General features: G+C 39.5%; 1 protein-coding gene across 1 annotated transcript in view; it reads left to right on the top strand.

The window, feature by feature from the left end:
• Nucleotides 1–26480, top strand: part of hsf5 (heat shock transcription factor family member 5) — a 109493-nt gene that overhangs the window by 4355 nt on the left and 78658 nt on the right. Inside the window, exon 2 of the mRNA XM_059655326.1 lies at nucleotides 3271–3684. Coding sequence (XP_059511309.1) covers nucleotides 3271–3684 — 414 coding nt within the window. The remainder of the gene's footprint in view (nucleotides 1–3270; nucleotides 3685–26480) is intronic.

Below are 26480 nucleotides of genomic sequence, written 5' to 3'. Positions count from 1 at the left end.
AGGCTATTTCTGAACAGGAGTAGGACCAGCATCCTCACAGGAAGGTTTGCAAATGCCGTTGGGAAGATTTAAACTAGATTGGCAGGGGAAAGTGATCCTGAATGTAGGTCAGAGGGGAAAAAAAACTAAGATGAAATTAGAAGTTAAAATAGGAGTACATGAATTTGGAAGGCAGGCTAACATAGACTAGAAAGGTTAGAAATGAGTTTAGCTAGGCTAAATTGAATATGTGTTGAATGCATTGTTGTCGGTAGAAGTCCAAAGAATATGATAAATGATCTCAAAGCAAAGATAAGAACTTGCAAGTATGCTATCATAGATATGACTTAGACAGGTGAAAAGTGAGCAGGGTTAGCAATTCAGTGTTCCTGGTTATGGGATATTTGGGCAAGGTGGAGAGGGGACAGAAGAAGAAGGGGTTTACAATTTTATTAAGTAATCAGTTATAACAGTGAGGAGGGATGATATCTTGGAAAGATTATCAAAAGAGGCCATTTAGGTAGAAGCATAAAGCACAAAAAGTGTCAAACAGTGTTGATTGTGTATTTTAGGCCCCGAAAGAGTCGCGCATTGATAAAGCATCAACTATGTATCAAATTTCAGAGAAGTGTAAGAATTATAAAGCAGTAACTGTGGGGGATCTTAACTACTCAAATATTAACTGGATGAGCTTTTTAGGGTACAAGTTAGGGAGAAATAAAATTTTTAATTTACATCCAGGAAAATATTTCAGTTGGTGCATAGAAAGCCCATTAAAAAGGACACAGTTCTGAATATAATATTTAGAAATGAACCCAGACAGGTAGAAGGTGTAGCAGTAGAGGGATGTTTTGGAGATCATAAGCATACGTCACTTAGATTTAGGACAGGTGTGGTAATGGATAAGATGTGTCAAAAATAAAAACTCTAAATTAGCAAAAGGCTGATTTTGCTAAGATAACAGGTAAGAACCATGAGCTTTTAATTTTGTATCTTTAAAAAACTATGAGCTGCTTTGAGAAAGAACTGTTTTTTAAAAATCGGGGTTTACCAAGCCAGCTGTGTAATTTTACAGCAAAGAATTTGATTCCTATCAGAACTCTGTATTGTGGCTGTGAGTGCAGATAATCAGGAGCTGAAGAATTGTTTACAAATGAAGTGGATCAACTCTCAGCTAACTGAGCAAGTTGGAACACACAAGTAGTGAAGAGACATAGGGAAAAAAATACACAGAAGTGTGTCTAGCTGTTCTCCACAGCCAAAGCTTCCTATTCTCTGCTGTTAAGAAAACTCAGATTAAACTTGGAAGATTAAACACTTCAAACTTTCCTGCAGCAATTGCTTTGAATTGTGACTTTTTAATTAATAAATGGGATCACTTTATAAGTGAACCATTTACTGTGCTTCTCACAAAACTTGTGTGGAACCCTTCAGGTAAACACAACAGAAAACCATTGGCCTGGCTAAGGAGGATCATCTCAATAATAGACCCAGGAAGTAAAGACTACTGAACTGACTTTCCAGTTAATCCAATGGAGCTAATTCATAACTACCAGCAGAATTACCCTAAAATGAGTTGATGACCTTTTTTCCAGTGGGGATCTTTGCTGCTGATGAATACGTGTTTAGTTGTACAAGGTTAAGAAAGAACATTAGCTGCAACATTTAAATTGGGAATAGCACAGATACATCAAATCTATGTTACACATTTATTGACATCACAATCTGCCCATTCAACATACTCACAGTTTTCCTCGTACTGCCATCCTTACCAATTGGTCACAGTGTCAGGGAGAGATCAATGAGGACATCAGTTTGGACTGAAAATGACACTAGCAACTGAAAATGCAGTCAAATTTTGGAGGCAGAATTTTTTAGCCACCCTTTAGACAAGGCAAACAACAGGCATGTTGCAGTGTTGATCAATCTAGATAAGTTTGAAATTCTCACCCCTTCATAGTTGAGATTCTGCATCATAATGACTGCCAGTGCACCAATGAATGATGGTTTACAGGCCTGTACAAGGACCCAGGGGCATTAGAATAGGATGGAATTGCTAGAGTGTGGAAACAGGCCGTTTGACCCATCAAATCTACACTGATCCTCCAAAGAGCATCCCAGCCAGATTCACCATCTACTCTATCCCTGCATTTCCCTTGCCTAATCCACCTAACCTACACATCCCTGGACACTATGGGCAATTTATCATAGCCTGTCTGCTGATCTTGCCCATCACTGGAACTTGGGAGGAATCTGGAGCACCTGGAGGAAACCCATCCAGACACAGGGTGAATTTGCAAACCCCACATAGAGGAGGCTGTCTAGAACTGAACCCAGTTCCCTGATGCTGTGAGGTAGCAGTGCTCACCATGAAGCCGCCATGCCATTGTGTTAGTGGGATGCAAACCAGCCAAGTGACCTAGACTCCTGTAGACAGTAACATTTGAAGATTACCCTTCCTTCTTTGGTGAGTAAAAGGCTAATTCCTGGAATTTGGAGAACTAAACTACATGGTCATACCCCAGACACCACACCAGAGTTATCAGCTGATGGATTTCAGTGATACTTCCAAAGTGGCTTGTGCACACTTGCTTGAAGTTCCTCAGTGGTTTCAACTAGATCATTCTTTAACCAAAACTATGTAAAAACTCTATTTCAGGGCCATGATCTCTAAACATTGTGATTTTCATTAGCTTTTCTAGTGCAGTGTACAGGAGCATAGCGGTTAAGAACCCCGTAACTTTATTGTGCTATGTCTGAAATTAAAGGCAAACTCCCTGTACATCCCCATCCCAAGTTTAATTTAGTTATGACACTAGTTATATAAAATATTGTACATAGTGGCCATAAAACAAGATGGTCAAATCTCTCTGGTTATAGAGTTGTCACAAAAATGGATCCTTCAATCAAAGGACATCAATCCCATTTTGAAATATATGGACGAGCCAATGATAGACCTACCTTTTCAGTAAACCTAAAATCCTATCAAATTTTATAACAGTCTGCATGATTCAGCATTCTGCTTATACTTGACACGTTCGTGGATTAAAGTGTTGCTTAATTCATTGATGGAAATTGTTTAACATAATGGAGTGTAACCTAGAAAGTAAATAAACCTGATTGCAGATGTGTACTTAATACTTACATACTCCATTGTTGGCTATTTCAACAGATATTAATGACTTCATTTAAATAGTGAAAATGGAATGTTATAATTCATCAATAATTTCTTATTTGTCTGTAAGTATTGGGCTACCATATAATATGTCTCTTTTGTTATGCTTTATTCAGGGCCTGTGACAGTTGGACAACTTCAACGAACATTTCGCAGAGATAGCTTGTCCCCATATCCATTTATGTCACCTACCCACAATCAAAGTTCCTTGCACACAGTATCCATAAAAAGTTTGTCAAGTTCTAATACCGGAGGCCTAGATCGAACCCCTATTCCACCACGTACATGGCATAGCTCAATTGGACTGGTAGCTGGACAAATGGATACAACTTCTTCATCTCCATTTACTGAGAAAGCAATTCCATTTTCTGTCATACAAAGATTTCCTACTGAAGTCACCTACACACTGCAACCTAATCCCAATAATGTCCATGTTCAGCAAGGATCACAAGAGATTGGAGCTACTGGTCAGAAATATACTGGTTACCTTACCTCTCCACCACAGTATCATCAGGCTTTCTATCCAACAGGTACATGTTTTTAATTCTTTGATTATTTTGTTTTTATTTCAGTTTTCACTTCAATTACATTTTCAAATGTGTTCTTGGATTCCCCAGCAATGTGTAGCATTCTGACAGATAATGATCAGTAGCCTCATCAAGAACTAGATCATGGAAGTTTGGACTCTGTAACAGTTTTTATACAGAGTTCATTAATTAGATCCATCTGTTCATGTGAGATAGATGTCTTGAAGTAAAATTAATTCATGCTAATTCCTATTGATGAACAACATTTTAGCTCAGAATGCTCAGTGAAATTAGAAAGAGGATTTAAAGACATTGACAGACATTATGAGGAAGTTATTGGGTTCAGAGACATACCAGTAATTTAGAAGCAGGTTTTCATGTTATCCATGTCGATAAAGAATGACAAAAAGTAATTTCACATCAGTTCCGTCCAAAATAACGTAATTAGTTTATTGGAATAAATTTGACGATTGTGAATACAGTATTAACCTCGTGGACAGGAATTAGTATGGCTTCAGAAGAGGGAATCTGTCAGGCTGCCCAGCCTGACATCTTTAATTTTATATTATTTGTGACTCATACTATGTTGTGTCTAGTCAACAAAAATTAGTAAGATATTATCCAAGCTTTAAAGATATGAAACTTCAAAGAAAATCCTGGAAGTGGACAAAGAAACTGGCTGAAGAAAACAATGCCTACTTCTTTGAGATTTAATGCCAGAGTGAACACCATTAATACGCAAAATAACTTGGTGATTGGGATAACTTTTTTTAAGTACGTTAGTGACTTGGCTTTAGAAAATCAATGCAGATTGGTATACTTATGGAGATGTCAGACTAGGAGGGGAGTGGAACATAAGAATAAATACATCATTCAACTCTTAGGTTCCACTATTTAGTTCAATCATTGCTGATCTGTGCGTCAAATCCATTTACCCACCTTTGATACATATAATCCTTCCTAAATTCAGACAAGAAAAATCTAAACATCTAAGCCTTGAAAATATGAATTAATCCAACATCCCCAAATATTACATTATTCCTTGACTAAAAGAAATGCTTCCTAATTTCATGTGAAAATGGTTGCACTCCAGTGGGAATGGAAGTGGCCATTCAGTATACAAAATGTATTGATCCACATGTATCAATCATTAAGAGAATGTTTGTTGAAATTTACTTTAGAGATGTAAAATACACAGGAAGGAAAAATAGACAACACATTGATTCTATGAATTATGTTGAGATAGCTAAGGCTCAAATTCAAGCTGAATTAGTTGGTTCAACACTCAACATGTTTAACCAGTTAATGGAACTAACTATAGTGCCAGAACATTAATGTACAAATCAATAGAAATTATGATGAAACACTGGGTGTCCTGTGATCAGATCAAATCTGTATAAGATATGGGTCTCTTTCCACTTGCCTTGTTTCACAACATATGTAAATAGCATCTCAGTATAACTTAGCAAAGATTGCAACTTGAGTAGAATGTGGGGAATTTGGTGAGCTGAAGAAGCTAAGTGAGCAAGGAAAGGAGCTGTTACTTTGCTTCTTTTTACTTTTTCACCCTATAGGAGTTGGTTCTTACTGTTAAGTATCCATTTTACAGGCACAGGAGAAGAACCTGATTGGTGAGTAATTCTACTCACCACTCTCTAATTTCTAATTTACAGGGGGTTCTGCTATAACACAATAGATGCATTTCAGTGCAACATTGCATTATAGAAATTCACGCTAGATAACTAACAGGGCCGATGGGAAAAGTGGGGTTGGGGCACAAAGGACATATGACAATTTATATTTTCTAAATTTCTTCCTCACCTGTGTAGCTTCATTCTTATAGCTGCCGTTAAAATGACAGTTTATCAGATAGTTGATGCTGCAAAGAAGAAATACATTTATGAATCTGACCTTGTGTTTGCAATGAAGTGACAGCTGAGCTTTAAATAGAGTTCTGCCAATGGAATTCCCAGCAATGGTCAGTACTGCATGAGAGTGCAAGCATGATTCAGAAGAGGCGAGCAGTGCAAAATTGTGTAAGATAGAGCTCCCAGCCAGCAACTCTCCATGAAATTCCCTCAAAATTGACATGTCTGCAATTTCAGATGCAATCTTTAACACCCATCTGAAATAAGTGGAAAGTCGTTGGAGTGGCCATGATCCAAAAGAGGTGAGCAGTGCAAAATGGTATAAGATAGAGTTCACAGCCAGCAACCCTCCCTGAAATTGACATGTCATCAATTTTTAGTTAAATTCCTTCCTTCATTTAAATGCTAATCTGACCTAACATTTCATTGGCATGGACTTCTGGATAGATTTTCAGATAAGTGAAGCAAAGGAATCTGACTTTTCTTTCCTGTGTAGCCCATTGGCATTGAAGTTAATTGTAGGATTAAAATGCAATGTAAATTTAAGTAGCATTGTATTCAACATAAGGCTGGAAAAGAACAGATTGTAACACAGACAACATTTGGTATAAATGATTTACAAGATCAAGTTCAAGTATGGGGGTGGATAAATCTCCTGGTCCTGATCAGACATAGCCAAGAACTCTGTGAGAGGCTAGAAAAGAAATTGCAGGGACCCTGGCTGATAAATTTGAATCATCGTTAGCCACGAGTGAATGTTTTGCTATTATTCAAGAAGGGTTCCAACAAAAAAACCTGAATTATAGACCAATAAGCTTAACATCTGTGATAGGCAAGTTACTTTAGAAGATTCTGAGGGATAAGATATCCAGGCATTTAGAAAGACAGGGTTTGATTGGGAGTAGTTAGCATGGCTTCGTACGTGGGAGATCATGCCTCAGAATTTGTTCAAGTTCTTTGATGAATTGACCAGGAAGGTTCATGAGGGCAGGGTGGTAGATGTAGTCTGTATGGATTTTAGTGAGGTTTTTGATAGGGTTCCACCATAGTAGGCTGCCCTGGAAAGTTAGATCACATGGAAGCTGGAGAGAGTTGGCAAATTGGATAAACGATTGGCTTGATGGTAGGAAGCAAACAGTAATAGTGGAAGGAGGCTTATCGTACTGGAGGCCTGTGACTAGTGGCGTGCTTCAGGGGTCAGTGCTGGGTCCATTGCTGTTTGATGTCTGTATCAGTGATTTGGATGAGAATGTACAAGGCATGATTAGTAAGTTTGCGGATGACACTGAAATAGGCCAGTGAGGAAGGTTATCAGAAATTGCAGCAGGATTTTGATTAGCTGGGGAAGTGGGTGGAGAATTGGCAAATGGAGTTTAGTAATGTGAGGTGTTGCATTTTTGAAAGTCAACTAGAGGTAGGAGTTTCATGATGAATGGTAGGGCCTTAAGGAGTGTAGTGGAACAGAATGACCTTGGAGTTCAGGTGCACAGTTCTCTGAAAGTGGAGTCACAGGTAGACAAGACAATGAAGAAGGTTTTTGGCACACTGGCCTTCATCAGTCAGGGCATTGAGTGCAGAAGTTGGGAAATTATGTTGCACTTGTGAGGGATGTTGGTGAGGCCGCACTTGGAAGTATTATGTTCAGTTTTGGTCATCTTGCTTTAGGAAGGATGTTATTAAACTGGAAAGAGTACAGAAGAAATTTACAAGGATGGTATCAGGACTCAAGTGACTGAATTATAGGGAGAGTTTAGACGAACTAGGACTTTCTTCTTTAGAGTGTTGGTGACAGAGAGGATATCTTGTAGAAATGTATAAGATCGTGAGAAGCTTGGATAGAGTGACTGCACTCAGTCTTTTTTTCCCAGGGTTGGGGAATTAAGGATTGGCGGGCATCAGTTTAAGGTGAGAGGGGAAAGAATACATGGAAACCTAAGGGGGCAACTTGTTTACAAAGACGGTGGTAGGCATGTAGAATGAGCTGCCACTCGAAATGGTTGACACTGGTCCATTAAAAAAAACTTAAAAGGCATTTGGATGAACATGTGGATAGGGAGGGTTTAGAAGGATATGGACTAAATGCAGAGAAATGGAGTTAACATGGATGGACGTTTTGGTCGACATGGACCAATTTAGGCCAAAGGGCCTCTCTCCGTGCTGTAAGACTCGGACTCTATGTAACAAAATCTAGGCAAAAATAGTACACACAAAGGTGCATTTTTTAATAGCGCACATTTTATTTTAAACTGTACAAATATTTTTTACTTGTACCATCAATTTCACATCAGAGGTCATTCTTTAACTTATATGAGCTGCATTTTTAAATAATGCTGAATCACATTATAGCCAACACAAGTTTGTGTTTTAGGAATAGTGTTCCCCAATGCATCAATTGCATTATAACCGATTTGCATTGCTGGCACACACGTTATAGGAGCATCCCCTGTGAGGTTGTTGACTTGCTCACCAAGCTGACTTGTTTTCATTCAGACGTTTTGTCATCATGCTAGGTGACATCATGAGTGAGGCCTCCAATGAAGTGATGTTGTTCTGCTCCACTTGGAATTTACACCATCTGGTGAGTAGTGTCATTTCTGGCTTTGATCTGTATCCAGATCTGTATCTCTACTCAACGTAACACACCAGGCGGAATAAATTCCAAGCAGAGTCAAACAACATTGTTTCATTGGAGGCCTCGCTGATGATGTCACTGGCATGGTGACAAAAATCTAAATGAAAACAAGCCAGTTCAGTGAGCAAGTCAACAATCTCAACCACAACCTGAGCTACAAATCTTTGTTAAAACTATAGAATCCCCTGTGTTGTAAATAGTCCAAAAGTAAGCTTACAGGTTTGGCAGGCAGCTTGGACCGACAATTGTCATCCTGTAGTATGTGGGGAGAAATAAATCAATTACAATTGCTCAGCATAGACTAACTAGAGGGAAAGATGTAGATGAACAAATCTTCAAGGAAATTATAGAGAACTACAAACATTGTGAAGTAATTGTACTGGAGGAACCTTAATTCTCGTTGGGGTTGGGAGAAAGTAGTAGTGTCAAAGGCATGTATTCCTAGTTTCCGTTAAGTAGAATTTTCTACAGAAACATTTGGCTTGCCCAACGAGAAAGGCACTGTAGACCTCGTTCTTCAGAATGAGCTGGGATAAGTAGATCACGTGTCAGTGGGAGAAAGTTTAAGAAGTGATCAATGTACTTCAGATTTAGGATGGTGGTGAAATAGAACAATTGACAATCCAGAGTAACAATAATTATCTGAGGGAGAGTTGACATATATGGTGCAAGAACAGATCTGAACTGGATAAAGTAGAGCCAAAGGTAAGAGGAAAAACAATACTTGAACAGTCTGCAGCCTGAAATAAGAGACGATTTAGGCATTTTCAAGATATCGTTCTCTGAAATAGAGATAGAAATTAATATAAAGAATAAAAAGTTAGTGGTAAGTATCAGGTACAAAATATAGTTGAAAACCAGGCTGAATAGAGGAGGTACAGATGGGAGGTGAGAAAGCAAATAAGAGAAGCAGAAAAAAAGTATACACTGGAAGATAATATAAAAGGGAATCCCAAGGCCTACTGCAGGCACAGTATTAGGAAAAGGGTAGTTAAGGAAAGTGTTGACGCAACTAGAGACCACAAAGGGGATTTACATAAATTTCTCCCAAATTTCTTGGCATTGTTCACACATCTCAAGGGCTGGGGAATCCCACCATATGTCCTGTTGAAACAAAATGTTGTAAAGATAAGCTAGCAATTATATACCAGTCTGTTTAATTTTTCTGGAGAAAAAATCTTCTGAAGATAATCATTTGGAATAGAATTAGGCATATGTCCACATGTGAGTTACTTAAGGGCAACCATTATAGACTCCTTAAGGGAAAATTGTGTTCAATGATTGCTAGAGTTTTTTGAGGAAGTAACAAAGGGGTTAATGATGGTATTGCTGTTGTTGTAGATTCGTGAAGAGCACACAAAATAGGAGGAGCAAGCCATTCAACAAGATCTTGGCTGTTCTGCCCAAGGACTCAACTACTGTGTTGTGCCAGTTAATCGTAGCTCTCAATTCAATGTTAGTTCAAATTCTATCCATTTTTTCTTTAAATACCTTCAGTAATCTGGTCTTCACAAGTCTTTGAGTAAAGACTTCCAGATATTTATTTTTCTCTGTAACTATGGCCCTTGTTTGATATTCCCTTGCTAGTGGAAGCATCATCTGAACATAGAACCTGTCAAACACATTCAGAATCTTGTATGTTTCAGTGTAATCACCCTACATTCTTACAGTAATGAATAAGACCTAACCCATTTGGCTGTTCTTGATAAGTCACACCATCATTCCAAGAATCAATCTTCTCATGGACTTCCAAAGGTTTTTTTTATGCAATGCTGCAGAACAGACTTGTGACCAAAGTTGGAGCTCATAGACGTGCTGCTGTAAGAAATAGTAACAATATGGACAGAAAGTTAGCTGAGTGGTAGGAAACAGGGAGTAATGATTAATGTTTTGTTTTTGGAGGACTGCATTAAAATTTCTATTCTCTGGGGTCAGTAATTGTTATTTCTGATGGATATGAATGACCTAGACCTTGGTGCATAGCTGAACATTTAAATATTTACAACTGATACAATGTTTGGAAACATTGTAACCTACAAGGAGGACATTGTAGAACTTCAGAAAACCTCAAAGGTTGATTGAGTTTGCAGATAGGTCACAGATAAAGTTCAAATCAGAGAAGTTGGGTGAAATATCTTATAGAAAGAACATAAAATGGCTCGTAAGTATAAAGTACAAAATAAAGGGACTAGTGTTGAGGGTGTACAGGAGCAGAACAACCTATGTATGTATATTCATAAATCATTAATTGCGATTGCTCAGGTGGAGAAAGCATTTAATAAAGAATGCATTATCGGAGGTCTTATTGAAAATTGTGAACAGTGCTGGGTGACACACTTCTGGAAGGATCTGAACACATTGTTATAAATGCATCTGCACCTTCTCCAATGGTTCCAGGGTTGAGAAGCTTCAGTTATGGAGATAGATTGGAAAAGTTGGGATTGTTCTCTTTGAAGAAGAGAATGCTAAAAGGAGATTTGATAGACATTTTTGAAATGGCGGCTGGTCTAGATGGAGCAGACAGAGAAAAACTGCTTCTATTCAAGAAGGGATTGAGAAAGACAGGTCACGATTTAAAGTATTTGCAAAAGAAGCAAATTGGATCTGAAGAATATTGTTTTCTCACTGCAAGTAGCTAGAGTCTCATTGGTGTGGCATGCTAGAACTGAAACTCTGCTATCTCTAGAGTCACTGCAATCATTAAAATGTTATTAAAGTATCCTGCTAAACCTGTCTGATAGACTTGGGTTAATTGAAAACATGAACAAGGTTTCTTTCTTAACACAAACTACTCCTTATTATGAATAAATAGATTCTAACCACAGATATTAAGCTACGAACTGTCAGGATATAATTCTACTAGTTAAAACTCATACAGACCTAAATATACCTTGTTATGGCTGGATGGAATAAAAATTGGGAAGATCATTCTTTGCCTCCAATGTTCACAATTTGATTGGATATACCTATTGTTTCCCAAATCCTTCAGTTCTGATCTTTTCTATTGGTTCTTACACTTCTTCTTTGGAGGCACACATTATAAAGCCTCTGACTTATTGGCTAAAAGCAGCAGGTTGCAGTAACTGATGGCAGAAAATATCTGGTTTTCTTTAGCTTCATGTATTTTATTGGAGAAGCAGGACAGCACGTACCTCTCCAGCAGTCCAAAGGCTTCTCTGCATACCATTCACACCTACAAGCTGTTCAGCTATGCTGGAGCTAATCAAACAGTCTGATGATCTTTGACATCCACAACTGTCTAGAATTTCAGAAATCAAACAGCTACTTGTTGCTGCCCAAAATTGACTCTGTACACATCACAAGATACCGTGTTGTCTATTTATCCCTTCCCCTCTCTCATTGAGAGCAACAGTGTTAACTTGACTTACAATGGAATTCAGTAACTTACTTTACGAAAGTACAGCAGTTCCTTCCTCAGCCATTTGTTGTAAAACAGCCATTTTCCCAATTCAGTACACAGACAAGCAAAAGGTAAAATTTGATTAATGGTGGAGGGTTTTACATATTGACATGATTGGCTAGATGATTGGCTAGCTAACAAAAAACAGAGAGTAGGCATAAGTTGGCTATTTTCTAATTATTAGTTATTGCCCACATTAGCAAATGATATACCACAGAAATCATTGCTGGGGCCTGAACTTCTAACAAGTTAAAAATTGCTGGCAAAGCTTCTGGGTCCAGTGACTCTTTTTCAGAACTAGGCTCAAAACGTTAACTCTGCTTTCTCTCCACAGATGTTGCCTGACATGCTAAGACTTTGTAACAATTTGTTTTTGTTTCTGATTTCCTGCATCCACAGTTCTTTGTTTTTTTCTCCTTCTAACAACTTACTTGGATGGATGGAATAAGTTGCTAAATTTGCTGAAGACACAAAGAAAGGTTGGAAAGTAGGTTGTGCAGAGGACATAAAGAGGCTACAAAGGGATGAAGTTCAGAGACTAAAGAAATATCTGGCTAACAGAATATAATATGGAAAAATGTGTAATTGTCTATTTTGGCTGGAAGAATAAAGAAATAGCATCATGGTGAGAAGTTGCAGAGCTCTCAGATGCAGAGGGATCTAGGTATCCTAGCACATGCATTTAAAAGGTTAGTATGCATGTTCAGCAAGTATTTTGTCAAACTAATAGACTGTCATACCTTATTGCCATCGAAATTAAACAGAAAAGTCAGGGTGTATGCTTCAGTTTTACAGGACATTGATGAGACCACATGTGGAATACTATTTATGGTATTGACCTCTTGTTTAATGAAAAATGGAAATGCATTGGAGCTTTGCTACACTAATACCTGGAATGAGCAGGTTATCTTTTGGGTAAAGGCTAGACAAACCAGGTTTGTACCACTGAAGTTTAGGATGGATATCTTCTGATTAACCTGTTTGAAGATGTTATCACACACTTCTGGAACAGGTGGGACTTGAACCCAGTTTGCTTGGAGCAGAACTAGGGACTATTCATGCACCACAAGAGCCCCTAGAGTTTAAAATAGTAACCAGTGACTTGATTGAAACTTCTGAGTGAGGTTGACAAGGTAGTTGTGGAAAGGATGTTTCTTTTTGTGGTAGAATTCACAACGAGGCATCACATTTCAAAACAAAGAGGTCACTCATTTAAGATGATGAGAATTTTTTTACCTGTGAGGGTTATGAGTCTTTGAAATGCTTCCTCAGAAGTCAATGGTAGTGGGGTTTGAGAATATTTTTACAATAGTCATAGAAAAATTCAGTACAAACAAGGCATTGAAAGGCTGTTGAAGGGTAGATGGCAACTTGGAAAAAACAGATCAGCTGTGACATTATTGAATGGTGCTGGAGGCTGGAAAGACAAAGTGGCCTATTCTGCTTGTAATTTGTTTGTTAATTTGGATGTGTTTGTATGATTTGACTGAAATTTAATTCACTCTAAAGGCTGGTCATTACTGGTGTTAATTGCTAGCTCGGATCAGGAAATGACAAGTTCTTGTTCATCATCTGACAGCATGACCATGCTTTGATGTTGTCCTTCATTATGGTGACCCAACACAGCTGGGCCTCATGTATCGATTCTGTTAACAGCCTGCCGGATTTCCTCTCTTTTTGTATCTCTTTTTCTCAGTCCTTCAATCTCCCAAATACTTCACAACTTCACAGTTTAGGTTATCTGTTCAACTGATGTTTTACCACTGAAAGATAATGTGATTATACATTGTGATGGACACATAGTTCATAACCAGTTCAGGAGTTTAATATTAATTCCATTCTTGACATCCTGATCATGAATCATAACTGCAGTTAATTTGTGGCATTGCTTTGTTGTTCATGTCATAAAGTTAGTTAACACTGAAACAATTTGGTTCATCTCATCCCATTTACCAGCATTTGGCCCATCTAAATCCTTCTAAATCCTTTCTATTCATATACCAATCCAAATGCCTGTTAAATGGTGTAATTGTACCAGTCTCCACCAGCTCTTCTGGCAGCTCATTCCATACACGCACCATCCTCTGCAGAAAATGTTTCCCCTCAGGTCCCTTTTAAACCTATCCGCTCTCATTTTAAACTAAATTCATTCAATGGGTTTCAGTTGACTCATTTCTTCTTTGCATTGAGCTCAACTGTTTCATGTCCTCCACATTTTAAAGATAATGCAGTGTGGATCTAGAGGATCACAGGAGGCCAGCCAGCATCAAAGGAACAGGAAGGTTGACATTTCGGGCCAAGGCCCTTCTTCAGAAGTTGCTTTTCTGGTAATTAAGAAACAAAGGAGTGCTCAAGGAATGAAAGAAATGCAGGGAGTAGTCAAAATTCCAGACGTCAGAGTTCTGGGTTATGAAGAAACATTGAATGGACTTGGGGTTTTCAACTTTGAAAGACAGGTCTAAGAGGTAATCTGGGTGCTGTATGTGAAAACTTTGTGAAAAAGCTGAGAAGTACAGAATTTAAACATTGCCAAAAGGAGACTAGAAGTCTACAAGGATTACAAAACTAGAACTCAACAAATGGACTTAGAAAAAAAAGACAATTTCATATGGGATGAGAAGAGAGTGCTGATTAATTCGACCACTTTAAGCTTGGAAATGTTTGTTGATAAGGGTGGTAACCTGCCTGGTTATGATATATGATAGGATTTGTCTTTACAGCTCACTGTGTGCACACATTCGTGGGCTGCCCAAGATACACAAAAGCGATGCCCCCTCACGTACTATTCTACATATAACTGGCTCTGAATAAAATGAATTGACCAAGTGGTTGTGTGAGCTGTTGCAATGAGTTTTAACTTAGATTTCCACATAAACAATGAAAGGTTCCTTCACGAGCTGAATATAAGAGAGCATTATCATATTCATGTGCTGATTCAATATTACCAGTTTGTTGACTACCATATCACTCAAAAAGCCATTGACATCTGTAGTGTGTCACTATATCATGACAGTTTAGATGTAGCACCTAATGTGTCCATTACATCATGAGTTTAGCAATTTGTGCTGTTGAGTTCAGTTTCAATAACACCATGTCACCTCAAATAAATGATTTTGCCATGGAATCCCCTTTAGGCCAATTCTTGTTAATATCTTTATTCATAACTGTGGGATTGTGTTCAATAACAAACGAGATCAGTGAGTGACAAAAATAGCCTCTTTATTGAACATCCTCGGTAGCACAGTTGGAGGCAGCGTTAGAATCTAAAGTATACTTTTATGGTAGCCACTTTTATACACAGTTTTTAACATACATTTAAATTTTAGCATTATCATGTCACATAGTGTATCTAACATGCACCAGTTTACATGACATCTATCTGGGGAAGCAGGAGATGGTTTTAGCAAGTCTTGATGGGAGTAGAGTATCTGTCCAGTCTGAGTTTGCATAATTAAGAGTTGTTAGTCCTTTTGTCTTTAGAGTTGTAATGTTAGTAAAACTACTAGATCTATATGATCTAAATAAGTGAGAAATTATACGAGTACTAAATAAAAATATGGAGGATATGAAACTGATCTCCCACAGCTGGGTCATGAGATTTCACTTGCTGTTGCTGACAGTTCTTACACATTCATTCATGCAGTTTCACAGAAGTGCAGTTTGATAGTAAGTTTCTTAAAGGGGTAGTGGCCCGATTTAATATACATTTTAAAAATACCTGCAGCTGTTAGGAATTCATGCTGTTTCCATTGTTGGCCAAAGTCTTGGGCAACTTCAAAAGTGCTTCAGTCAGAGCCTGTAATTCTGCTTGCTAAGCTGATGCTCGAGCCAGGGGATTAGGCTTCCCAATGCCATGACAGTATAGAGTGTCATGACAGCCCATTTGGCTTTTTTTCTACTATTTTCCATGAAAAAGGTTCCATTCTTGTAAAGGATGAGGTCTGGGTTTTGTAAAGCGTCATTTATTGTTTGGTTATTGTCCTCCAATTCCTGCAGGATTCCAGAACAATCATGGTCATCTCCTTCCTCTTTTGTATGCACTGGTAACTGTGTGGTTGGATTGATCTGGCTCGCACAAACTATTTGTAGATTAGGGTCTTCTAGGGCTACAGTCCATAAGGTCCACAAGGCAGCATTTACCAGGGATACTGTGTTCATAAAGAGCAAAGTATATATGGCATTTGGGCATTTAACTATTAATCTCTGATCCAACACCAGGCTCACTGTAACTTCTACCACCATGCATGTAGCTTGCCTTGCTCTCAAAACAGCACCCCCCCCCCCCACCTCCTACAGCTACATTGTCCAATTTCTCTGAGTAATACCCAACAGTTCTCAACTTGTCCATGTGTTCTTGGGCCAGCACCACTGTCATATAGCCCTCCTTCTCATGGACAAATAATGTAAAGGGTTTTCTGTTATTGGGGATCCCCAGTGCCAGTGCGAAACAAAATGCTGCCTTTGGCTCCTGGAAGGCTTCTTCCTGTTCCTTTGTCAGCGCAGTTTGCTCTTTCAAGTCTGTTTCTCTTCAGGATGACTTTCAGGGACTGGGCTAGTTGAAAATACAACTCAACCTGGCAGCGGTTAAAGTTACTAAGACCCAGAAAAGCCCTCAGTTCTTTCCTTTCCCCATGGGAAGTTTTCTGCCCCAGATAGACAAATCTTTCTGGACAACCTAAGCCTTTTCAACACTGGCCTTATTATCTTCTCATTGCAGGTGGTTTAAGAGAGTCTTAAGGTCAATCTCATGTTGCTTTCTCCATTTCTGAAACTATCAGTATATCTACCACATACTGAATGATATTTGACTCAGTTGGCAGCATTTCACAGAGGTGGTTTTCTAAGGCTATTTGGTATACAGTTGGACTGTGGAATTCCTGTGGGAGTTTGGTCCATCTGTACTGTTGTTGCTGTACGGTAAAGGCAAACCATGACTATTCTTTAGGTGCTAAGGGTAATGACCAGAAGCTGTTGCCATATCTACGACTGAGAATTGTGATCTGTGTTAAGGCACTGAATATAGTAGAGGGGTCGGCTACTAGTGGGACCTTTTGATCAATGCATTGGCTGGCTTTCCTGTAATCTATAGTTAATCTCCATTCCCCACATGCCTTTTGTACAGGCCATACTGGGCTGTTAGAGGTGCTGTGGGTTTTTTAGCCAAAATCCCTTTATCCTCTAACCCCTGAATTATTGGAAGAATTTCTGCGATAGACATTGGCTGAAGGGGTATTGTTTAGTGCAAGGTGAAGGTGTCCCTGTAAAAGTCATGCATTCCATTTGCAATAACCCACAGTTGTCCTTTTCTTTAACCCAGATGGGATGGTCTTTTAATTCTTCCCTTTGTAGGGTTCTGATGGATCATGTTATCTGCCCATGATCGAAACGTAAAGACAAATTTAATTGGCTGCGGATAGTCATTCCACAGAGTGGCTGGACTATAGGTCCAACCCGTACAAAGCTTACTAACTCATATAGGCTGAATGCAATGCGTAAAGATTTGGTCTTTTTAGTTTTAATCCTGTCAACTCCTGCTCCGTAAGTTGTTCTCACTGCCCCAACTAGCAGTAGCTTGGTGTCCTACTTCTGGGTAGACACATCAACTCTGCTCCTGTGTCCAAAAGGCACTTAATTTCCAGATTGCCCGCCCTCATTGTCAAGTACAGTCTGTCTCCACTCTGCTGGCATAAAACCAGCAGGAGTGTAGAGGAGCACAGGGCAGGCATTCTCAGTTTTGTGTCATTGTCAGCAGCTTGTGCTGCTGTTGGGTGGTTGGCTGTTTAAACTGTTCAAGGAGATCAATCTTACTTGCAGTTTTCAGGGTCTCCTCTGCCCTGTTGCTCATTGGGTGACTTCACCCTTTGCCAGCACCCCTGGCCCAGTGGTCTTCTTCCCCAGAGACATGTCACTCTCCTGGGCATTTGTCTTGGGTCTTTCCAGGGTTTCTGGGGGTCTTCCCCATTTGTCCTATCTATAGGGCTCAGAGCTTGGCGCCCGTATCTCAGTCGAGCTGGCGGACTTGGTCCACTGGCTCATAATAATTAGTCCCTCTCAGGTCCCAGTCTGATTTGGTGAGCTTTAGCATCTTAGTGAGCTCAGATTTAAGTCCATCACAAAAACAGACTTCAGTGGGCCATAATCACAATCTTCAAAATCCCTATCGTCCTGCACATTTTGGACTCTTGCATACTCTTTCCAGGTCATCCTAAACTTTTCCTCATATACTGGGGCTTCCTGTATGGGCTTTTGACAGCAAGCCATGACTTTTGTCCACTCGGTCTTCTTGGAGAAACTGTCCTTCTCTTTTAGTGGCAGTGGCACTCAGAAACTGTACCCTGGGATGGAGCAGAGATAGTTGTCTTAACTGGTCTCAGCTTTCCCATGTCTTCCTTGGCCCCTTCTTTGGGTAAGGCATTTTTTTAGACCTCTTGTCTATGTTTTCTGAGGTCACAGGTCCATGCACAATGTGTTTTTCGGTCAGTTTTACTGAAACATCCACCTCAGTGCCACCCTTTAATCTTTGCCCTACCGCCACCTCTATTTTTACCTTCTTGGTTTTAAAGGGTCGTTAAAATAGTGCTGGGGATATACTGTCCTAATTGCTTTCACTGCTAGAGCACCCATCACTCTCGTCCCTCCGTTTCCCAAGGACAATAACTTGGTTTTGCTGAACCACTTCCTGGATGTTGTGTGTAGTCAGATGCAAATTCTACATGAGCTTGGAAACTGGGAAAGAAACTGACAGGACTTTTAGCTCGTCCTTCCATTTCTTATTTTCTTTCCCAAGCCCCTGATTTCTCTGTTCAACTATTTCTCACTTTGATCTCTCCTTTTGCAGCTGTTCATGCACTGCTTTTAATTGCTCTTTGGGATGTTTTAATTCACGATCTTGGGCTGAGCAAGGCATGATTTAATTCCTTTGGCAAATTTGTCCCATTAATGCAAGGGACCATTTAGGTCTGTCCTTATCCTTCGGCGAGGTAGTTTTCTCCCCAGACCCATTTTGTGTCGTCCTGGGTCCACTGTCCTTTGGGGATATTGTATTTCTGACAGATTATCATTAAGGTTTTCAGCAGAGGCCAGTCCACCTTTGGAGATCATGGGCAGCTTACTGGGGTCACTCAGTCCCTCGAATACTCACGTAATAGGCAGTGCAAGTTCAGCTGATTTAGAGTGCTCGCAGATTTGTGAAATGGCCAACTCACAGGAGATTTGGGATCGCACTCATGGGCTAGATCACGACTAGGAGGAAGTTACTTACCTTTGGAGTAGTGTCAGTGACCGATCAGTTTCGGTAGTGTCCCCAGCGATCCTGCTGAATATACCAAGTTGTGGGATCGTGTTCAATAACGAATGAGATCGGTGTGTGGCGCCATAGGCTCTTTATTGAGCACCTGCCAATAGCACTGTTCGAGGCAGCGATGGAATCCAAAGTGCACTTTTATGCACAGTTTTTACATACATTTAAATTTTAGCATTATCGTGTCATAGTTATATCTATTGTACAAAAGTTTGCATGGAATCTGTCCAGGGGAAGCACAAGATGGTTTAAGCACTTGCTAAATGCTGGCTGTTACTCCTGATGAGATTAGAATCTCTGACCGGTCTGAGCTTGCATAATTAAGAGGTGTTAGCCCTTTTGCCTTTAAAGCTAGTTATGTTATTAAAAATACTAGACCTGTACTATCTAAATAAATGAGAAATTATGCATGTACTAAATAAAAATATAGAAGATATTAAACGGATCTCCTTCAGCTGAGTCATGAGATTTCATTTACTATTGCTGGTTTTGACAGTTCTTACACATTTCATTCATGCAGTTTCACAGAAGCACTGTTTTGATAGTAAGTTTCTTAAAGGGGTTATTGCCCTATTTAATATATATTTAAAAAGCAGATACTGATGGAGGAGACTTCTTGAAGTTCTGCAACCTGTTCAGGGCCCAAAAGGCAGTTACTAAGGGCTAATTAATGTTATAATCTTTTTATAGTTTTGAGTGAGTTATGGAGACACTATGATGAGATGACATTTTTCTGAGTAGGTTACAGTATTACCTTTATTCATTCACGGGATGAGGGCGTCGCTGGCTAGGTAGACACCCCAACTACTCAACCTTTTCTTGAAACAAAATCCCTGTATACCTGGGATCAACCAAGTGAACTTTATCTGGACTGCCTCCAATACCACTGTATGTTCCTTAGCTAAAGGGCCCAAAACTGCTCAATACAATTAATTTTCCTAGTCTTGGTCTGCAGTTCCAACACACTCAAGAAGCTCAATACAGTCCAGGGTAAATTAGCGTGTTTCATTGGTACCACGTCCACAAACATTCACTACCCACATCATAAACCATTAGAAGCAGTGGTGCATACCATCCATAAGATGTACTACAGAAATTCACCAAAGCTCCTCACAGCACCTTGCCAACCCACAACCACTAACATTTAGAAGGACAAGGACAGCTGATATATGGGAATATCACTATCTGCAAGATCCCCTTCAAACTACTCACACCTTATTTGCAAGTATATCGCTGTTCCTTCAGTGTTGTGGGTCAAAATCCTGAAACTCCTTCCCTTGTGACATTGTGGTTTTACAAATGTACTGCAGCAGTTAAAAAAGGTGGCCCACTATCATTACTATCCTAACCTATCTCTAGAATGAATTTTAAGAAGTAGATTAAAGTCATCCATGATTATCACTGTGTGATAATTATCTTCCTACTGCCTGCTTTTTCCATTGATGACTCACTTCCTATGCCGCCCTGTCCACAATATCTGGTACTAAGACCAAAGGGGCTTTTTATTTTACTTTAAAATGATCATAGTTCACATAGCTGAGGATTATGTTGCTGTGCAGTCTGAAGGAATAGCCAATTAGTCCCCAGCTCCTGTCACTGATAGTCCATAAGAAAAGTACTTCTAAGTTCTGGTTCACAGCTCCCTACTTGTTACAGCTTGAACTTCAGAGCACACGTGGTGCATTCTGATCATTCATAGTCTATATTTGGCAATGCACCATATCTAGTAAGTTTATATCCTGGACATATCTTGCATAGACCCTGTCATGTAGTGGGACCACTAACAGATGTTGCCAGTTACCCTAGGCCTTTAATCACCTGCTTTGCTTCAGTTTTTTTTACATGATTGAAATTTAAATTTTATGCAAAGACTTCCTATAAACGAAATGATCATGAGTTAAAGTCATAAAATTGAGGCATTGCAGTACCCCTATTGGCTGTGGAATTGAATTATCACATGACATGATTAATTGTGGATGTAGGAATTTATAATGAAAAAGAAGTTGATACAAAAGTGTTACACAACTGTAGGAGAACCCATGCAGACAATATTTGTCTTTGTTCTTTAATCACAACTTTATTATCTAATTATGTTTACATCATGTTTACAAACTAGACACAATCTAATTGACTTAATAGGCCCATGTAATTGTAACATTATACAAGAATTTCCTCCAATACCGTTTCTGCTAACGCCATTGACCTCTTTCTGTTGCTTTCTCCCTGTGTCATTTTACTTGTTTCCCTTTCAATGCATCAATGCTATTAACTTCAACTAATCCTTGTGATGTTCCACTTCCAACTACTTTTTGAATAATGAGCTTTTCCCTGAATTCCCTTTTGGACTTTTAAGTGACTGTCATATATTTATGGTTTTGGTTCTATCCCACCTACGTATGAACATTTTCTCCAAATCTATACCAACAAACCCTTTCATAAACTTTAAGTTTTTTTTAATGTTACTCATCAGTCTTTTCTAGAGAAAAGAGTACCCGCCTGTTCAATCCTCCCTCAGGTATAACTTCTTTGTTTTGATATCGTTCAAATCATTATTTCACACCTTCTTCAACACTGCTAAAACCTCTTTTTGTTAGAATACGGAGAGTAGATCAATCACAGTACTCTAAATGTGGTATAACTAATATTTTATAAAAGCTGAGCTTCACTGTTTTTCATTCTATCTTTCCAAACATTAGTCCCAGTGCATAACTTTGCCTGCTTTCTTTAAGGTCTTTTAATCTATGTACTACTACTCTGGATCTAAACTTTGGTCTACATCTTATAGTTAAGATGGCTTTGTAGCAGTTATTCTGGAAATCCCACTTCTGAGCCTGGAACCCACCGTTTTTGCTGGAATGGGAAAGAATGGTGATAGGTCATGATTTACACACCTGTGGTCATGCGGGTGACTGCACGTACTAAAGGGTGGATGTTGTCTGACAGATCCAATTTTTGGCATAGAGCAAATCAAATCAGAGAGAATGTTTCATTGTCCAAAGACAAGTGAGGCTGAAGTGGTTTCCAGTTCAAAACTGAGACTTGTACTGATGGAACAGAATCCACCTGTTTTGCTGAGACTGTTATTTTTGCCACCCACATTTCTGAGAAGTAAGGAGGATTTTAAAGTAAGTAGTGGGGGCCAAGAATCAAATTTGGAAAAATGTGGTAAATCAATAGTAGAGTCAAGGCTAAAAGAGAAAAGTACTGTTATGGTGAATGATAAATATACTATGACAGAAAGGGAGAGACACTGCGAATCTTAAGAGACAACCAAGAGTTATGATTCAAATTTATAGTGAGAGTAAAAGGATAAAATTGAAAGCTAAAAGAAACAAAGAGATGGAAACAGCTTGGGTAAAAATTAGAAACGATAGGAGAGAGATTTGTGCACATGGCCTAACAGAGAGTGGGAGAGAGAGAGAGATTATATCAGGGTAGCTGCAGCAAGTAACTCACCTCCTAACTCCCAAACCTGTCCACAACCTACAGGCTCAAGAGAAGAATGTGATGTAGTACTCCCCACTTGCCTGAATGAGTGAAGCCCCAACAACAGTCACCATCCGGGAAAAAGCAGCCTGCTTGATTGGCAACATGTCTACATACATTCAGTTACTCCACCATCCCACTCGGCAGCAGCAGTAGTATGTACTATCTACAAGATGCACTACAGAAATTTGTCAAAGATCCTCAGATAGTACCTTCCCAATCTACAGCTACTGCCATCAGAAAATCAAAGATAGCAGATACATGGGAACTTCACCATCTGCAAGTTCCCCTCCAAGCCACTCACCACCACAAAGTACACAGTTATACCTTCACTGTTGCTGGGTAAAAGTCCTGCAGTCCCCTCCCTAATGGCATTGTGGTTTTACCTACTCCAAATAAACTGTAGTGGTTAAAGAAGGTGGCTCACCACCACCTTCTCAAGTACAACTAGAGATGGGAAATAAATGCTGGCTAACCAGAGATGTCCATGTTCCACGAGTGAATACAAAAGAAGAGGTAGATATATTCTTGGTCAGCAAGGGAGAGGTGTGTTAGTGGATTTGAGGTTGCAATTAGATTAGCCCATGATATTACTGAATGGCAGATTTTGCTTTAAATGTTTAGATTTGTTTTGTTACTTAAACTTCATGTAAATTTTCGATTGAGTGTTTGAAATAGCAACTTGTATCAATTTATTTATTCAATTCCAGTTTCAGAAACAATTATATCCAGGCTTGGTGGTTTTAAATGGAGGTTTTTTTATTGGAAGTGTGATTGACCACACTCAGATGTTTACGGTGGCAATGCTGATGCTGACAAGCTTGGATTTCTGAGAGTGAGTGCTTGGGCCCTTGAGAGCAATGTGAGGAGGCTGGCTTTACACCAATGAGCAGCAGATTAGGCTGCTAAGATGGGAGCAGACCTCTTGATACTGGAGAAAGTAGCAAGGAGAAACATCAATAAATGCCTTATTCTGGTCAGGAAAAACGGAGTGAAGTAAGGGAAGAAGGTGCTACACACAACATAGCGTGTGCCACCCAAGAGTCAGCTTCAAAATGATAGAGCGCTTGTGCTCTAGGAGACTATCTATCCAGACATTTACTCATTGACATTTGTGCTGTAGTCTGCATTGACTTGAGGTTTTACAGTTGGTGTTGCAAATCAAGGATTACAATCTCAGGGTCATTGTGATGCTGAACTTCTGTGAATCCTAATTGTTCAGTGATCAGCTGTGAACCTGGATAACATCTTGCATTCAGACAACTCGTCATTTGGTCGGGTGGGTCAATGACACCATATTTCAGATGATGGAGACTACATCCATCCTAAGCCAAATGGGCCAGCGCAGATATGGAGAGCATTAACATTTGCCACAGTTGACAGACTTTTTTAGATCCAAGAGATAATGCATTGCACCACTGAGCCATCAAAGTGCCAACAAACCCAACAGTCAGCTTCCTGAATAGGAAAGAGTTCCACTCAATGAATGTCAAGCTTGTCTGTTTCAAAAGGCACTGTATCTTGCGAGCCTGCACCTTAGTTAACAGCTGTCATAGTTCCTGTAGCCTCCAAGAGTCCCTGCTGCAGTATATCCTCAGGTTCATATCCTGGCTGTGCAAGTAACTATTGGGAGACTTGTTGGGATACCCAATGAGGAGAATAAGAGAACCTGGTGTGCCACTCTTTTTCATAGGTGGAGCAACAGGAAAAAGAGTAGGAGGATGAAGTAGGTTCTTCAGCCACTGAGGATGGTCCATTGAAGCCCTCCCAGGATTCAAGGTGATCTGCAAGCTAGTACGCTGGCAAGTGTTACAACATTTCACCTGAGCAGCTCCGACCCTTGTGACAATGAATCTGTCCTTCACTTTCTAATAGACAGAAATTATCCATTCAATCCATATCATAATTCCACTGCCACCCAGTTTGAATGAAACCTGGGGCATCACTGCCAGTAGTTGGCCCCAACATAGACTTTGACGTCCAATGAAACTCAAACCCTGGCCTTTCACTCTTTGGTCCATTTGACTTCATTCAGTTATAGCATTAATAAAGGAAAAGACAATGAACAAACTCCACAAATATTACCAAGTGATCCATAAAGTGCATTTAATGATGTTATCCAGGTTTCCCCATACCCTGTAGTTAATGTTGAAGCAGAGGCTGCTAGCTCCTTGTCTTTGCTTCCATTGTGGGGTTTCCTCTGAAACAGCCTTGTAGTTTGTATGGCTGCTGAGTAGGAATGACCAAGGACACAAATCTTCCACTTCAACTGCCTTACTCCTCTTAAAGGTGTTCTTTATGTGTGATGAGCCTATATTTTTAATTTACCTGTATTTCTAGTTGTGATTGGAATAAGAAAAGAACTGTTTTAAAAAGGATGAATGTTTGGAGGGTTACTGCATGAAAATAAGAAATCTGGCATTTATTGTAAGCACCATTTGTGCAGCCGCTTATTCAGACTGGTTTCAATGATCAGATTGCAGGATTTGTGTACAGATGAACTTTTGGTTGGTACAATTAGCTGATCTGAGCACTAGTGACTGATAATCAATGTCAAAGCTTTCTACTATGTGATTGGTAGTTAGGTAGCTGAACAAGATGTAGAGATCTTCAGGATCTCTACCAGCTCAGGAGCTTTCCCTGTTCTTGCAATGAAAAAGAACATAAGCTTGAAGAATACTAGTTTATCTTTCCTTCAGCAATTTCTGTAAACTGAGATTTTCAGTCATTAAGTCAGTCATCTTTTACTAGTGAACCAGTCACTCTGTGCCTGTTACAACCAGTGGAAGTACCTAGACAAGGATAACCAAGAAGCAGTGTTCTGACTAGCACAAGAGTCATAGGAATTATTTCAGGAACCACTGAACTTCTTCCAGACTTTCTTCCAATCATAACACTCATTTTTTTTTTAATCTCTGTCTGTGTTTTTCTGTGTAAGGGGAATTTATATGGGGATTAAAGTTTTAATTAGTAGACTTATATGTCAGTGATTCATAACTGTATGCTTTTAATAGAACCTAATTACTTGTAATAAATTGTAATAAATAATTGTTATTAAGTACAGAAACCTTGTCAGTGATTTCTATCACTCTGGGTCTACAAGACCATTAAATTTGAAAATCTTTACTTCCTTAAAATTTGTGATGACTCAGGGAATCATGGGGCTTGATTTCCAATACACTGCCCTCATGAGGCATAACAATGCATTTCAGCTTGATGCTCCTGCAGCCATTTAGACCGGAGCTTGATTTGATTCTCCAAAAGGTTTGCCACTCTGTCAGTGGAGGAGCTCACGTGCACAAACCATGACACAAATTAGCATTTGTGCTGCATGGATTCTTCCATTGTCTGCCCCTGACTCCGTAATACCTTTGAAATGGGAAGTCTTTGATGCCTTTCGTGCCTACACTCATAAAGTGTGACTGCCAAATCCAGCATTTTCACCAAGTGAAGGAGTGTTATTTCAACCCTGTTTTCTCAAGGGTAATGCCCACAGCTGAATCCATTTCTCGCTTTTTCTCATGGTCATAATTTGTGCTTCACACGGGGCACTCCTGTTCTACATTTGACTAAGGCCTCGCTGAGGTAAGTATGCCTCTGCTGGTGGATGGTGTAAAGAGATGATGCAGCCTCAGTGATGTCTCTGCCCAGTAAAGAGGCTGGCAGTGATTGAGCTGGTTCAACTGCTCTGGAGCCACTGCAGTGGGAAACACTGGAGATGGTCATAAGGATTTGGCCCAGTCAACTCGATAGAATATAGCTGTTATATAGCCATAGCATACATTGTACAGGAGTGATTTCCATGCCCTTCACCTACTTTTAATTTTTAATACACTTCATACATTGGCTGAGGCAGCATTTATTCCCATTCCTAATTGCCCTTGAAAGAGTAATTGTGATCTGCCTTCTTGAGTCCATGTGCTGTACAGAGATCCACAATGTGATTAGAGAGGGAATTCCAGGATTTTTTTTCCCAACAACTGTGAAGGGATAGCATTATATTTCCAAGTCAGGATGATGGTGAGTGGCTTGGGAGGAGAACTTACAGGTGGTGTTCCAATGTGCCTGCTACCCTTGTACTACTATATGATA

This window comes from Stegostoma tigrinum, chromosome 27 (genome assembly GCF_030684315.1).
Source record: "Stegostoma tigrinum isolate sSteTig4 chromosome 27, sSteTig4.hap1, whole genome shotgun sequence".
Lineage (NCBI taxonomy): Eukaryota > Metazoa > Chordata > Chondrichthyes > Orectolobiformes > Stegostomatidae > Stegostoma > Stegostoma tigrinum.
This window is presented reverse-complemented; position numbering and strand designations above follow the sequence as displayed.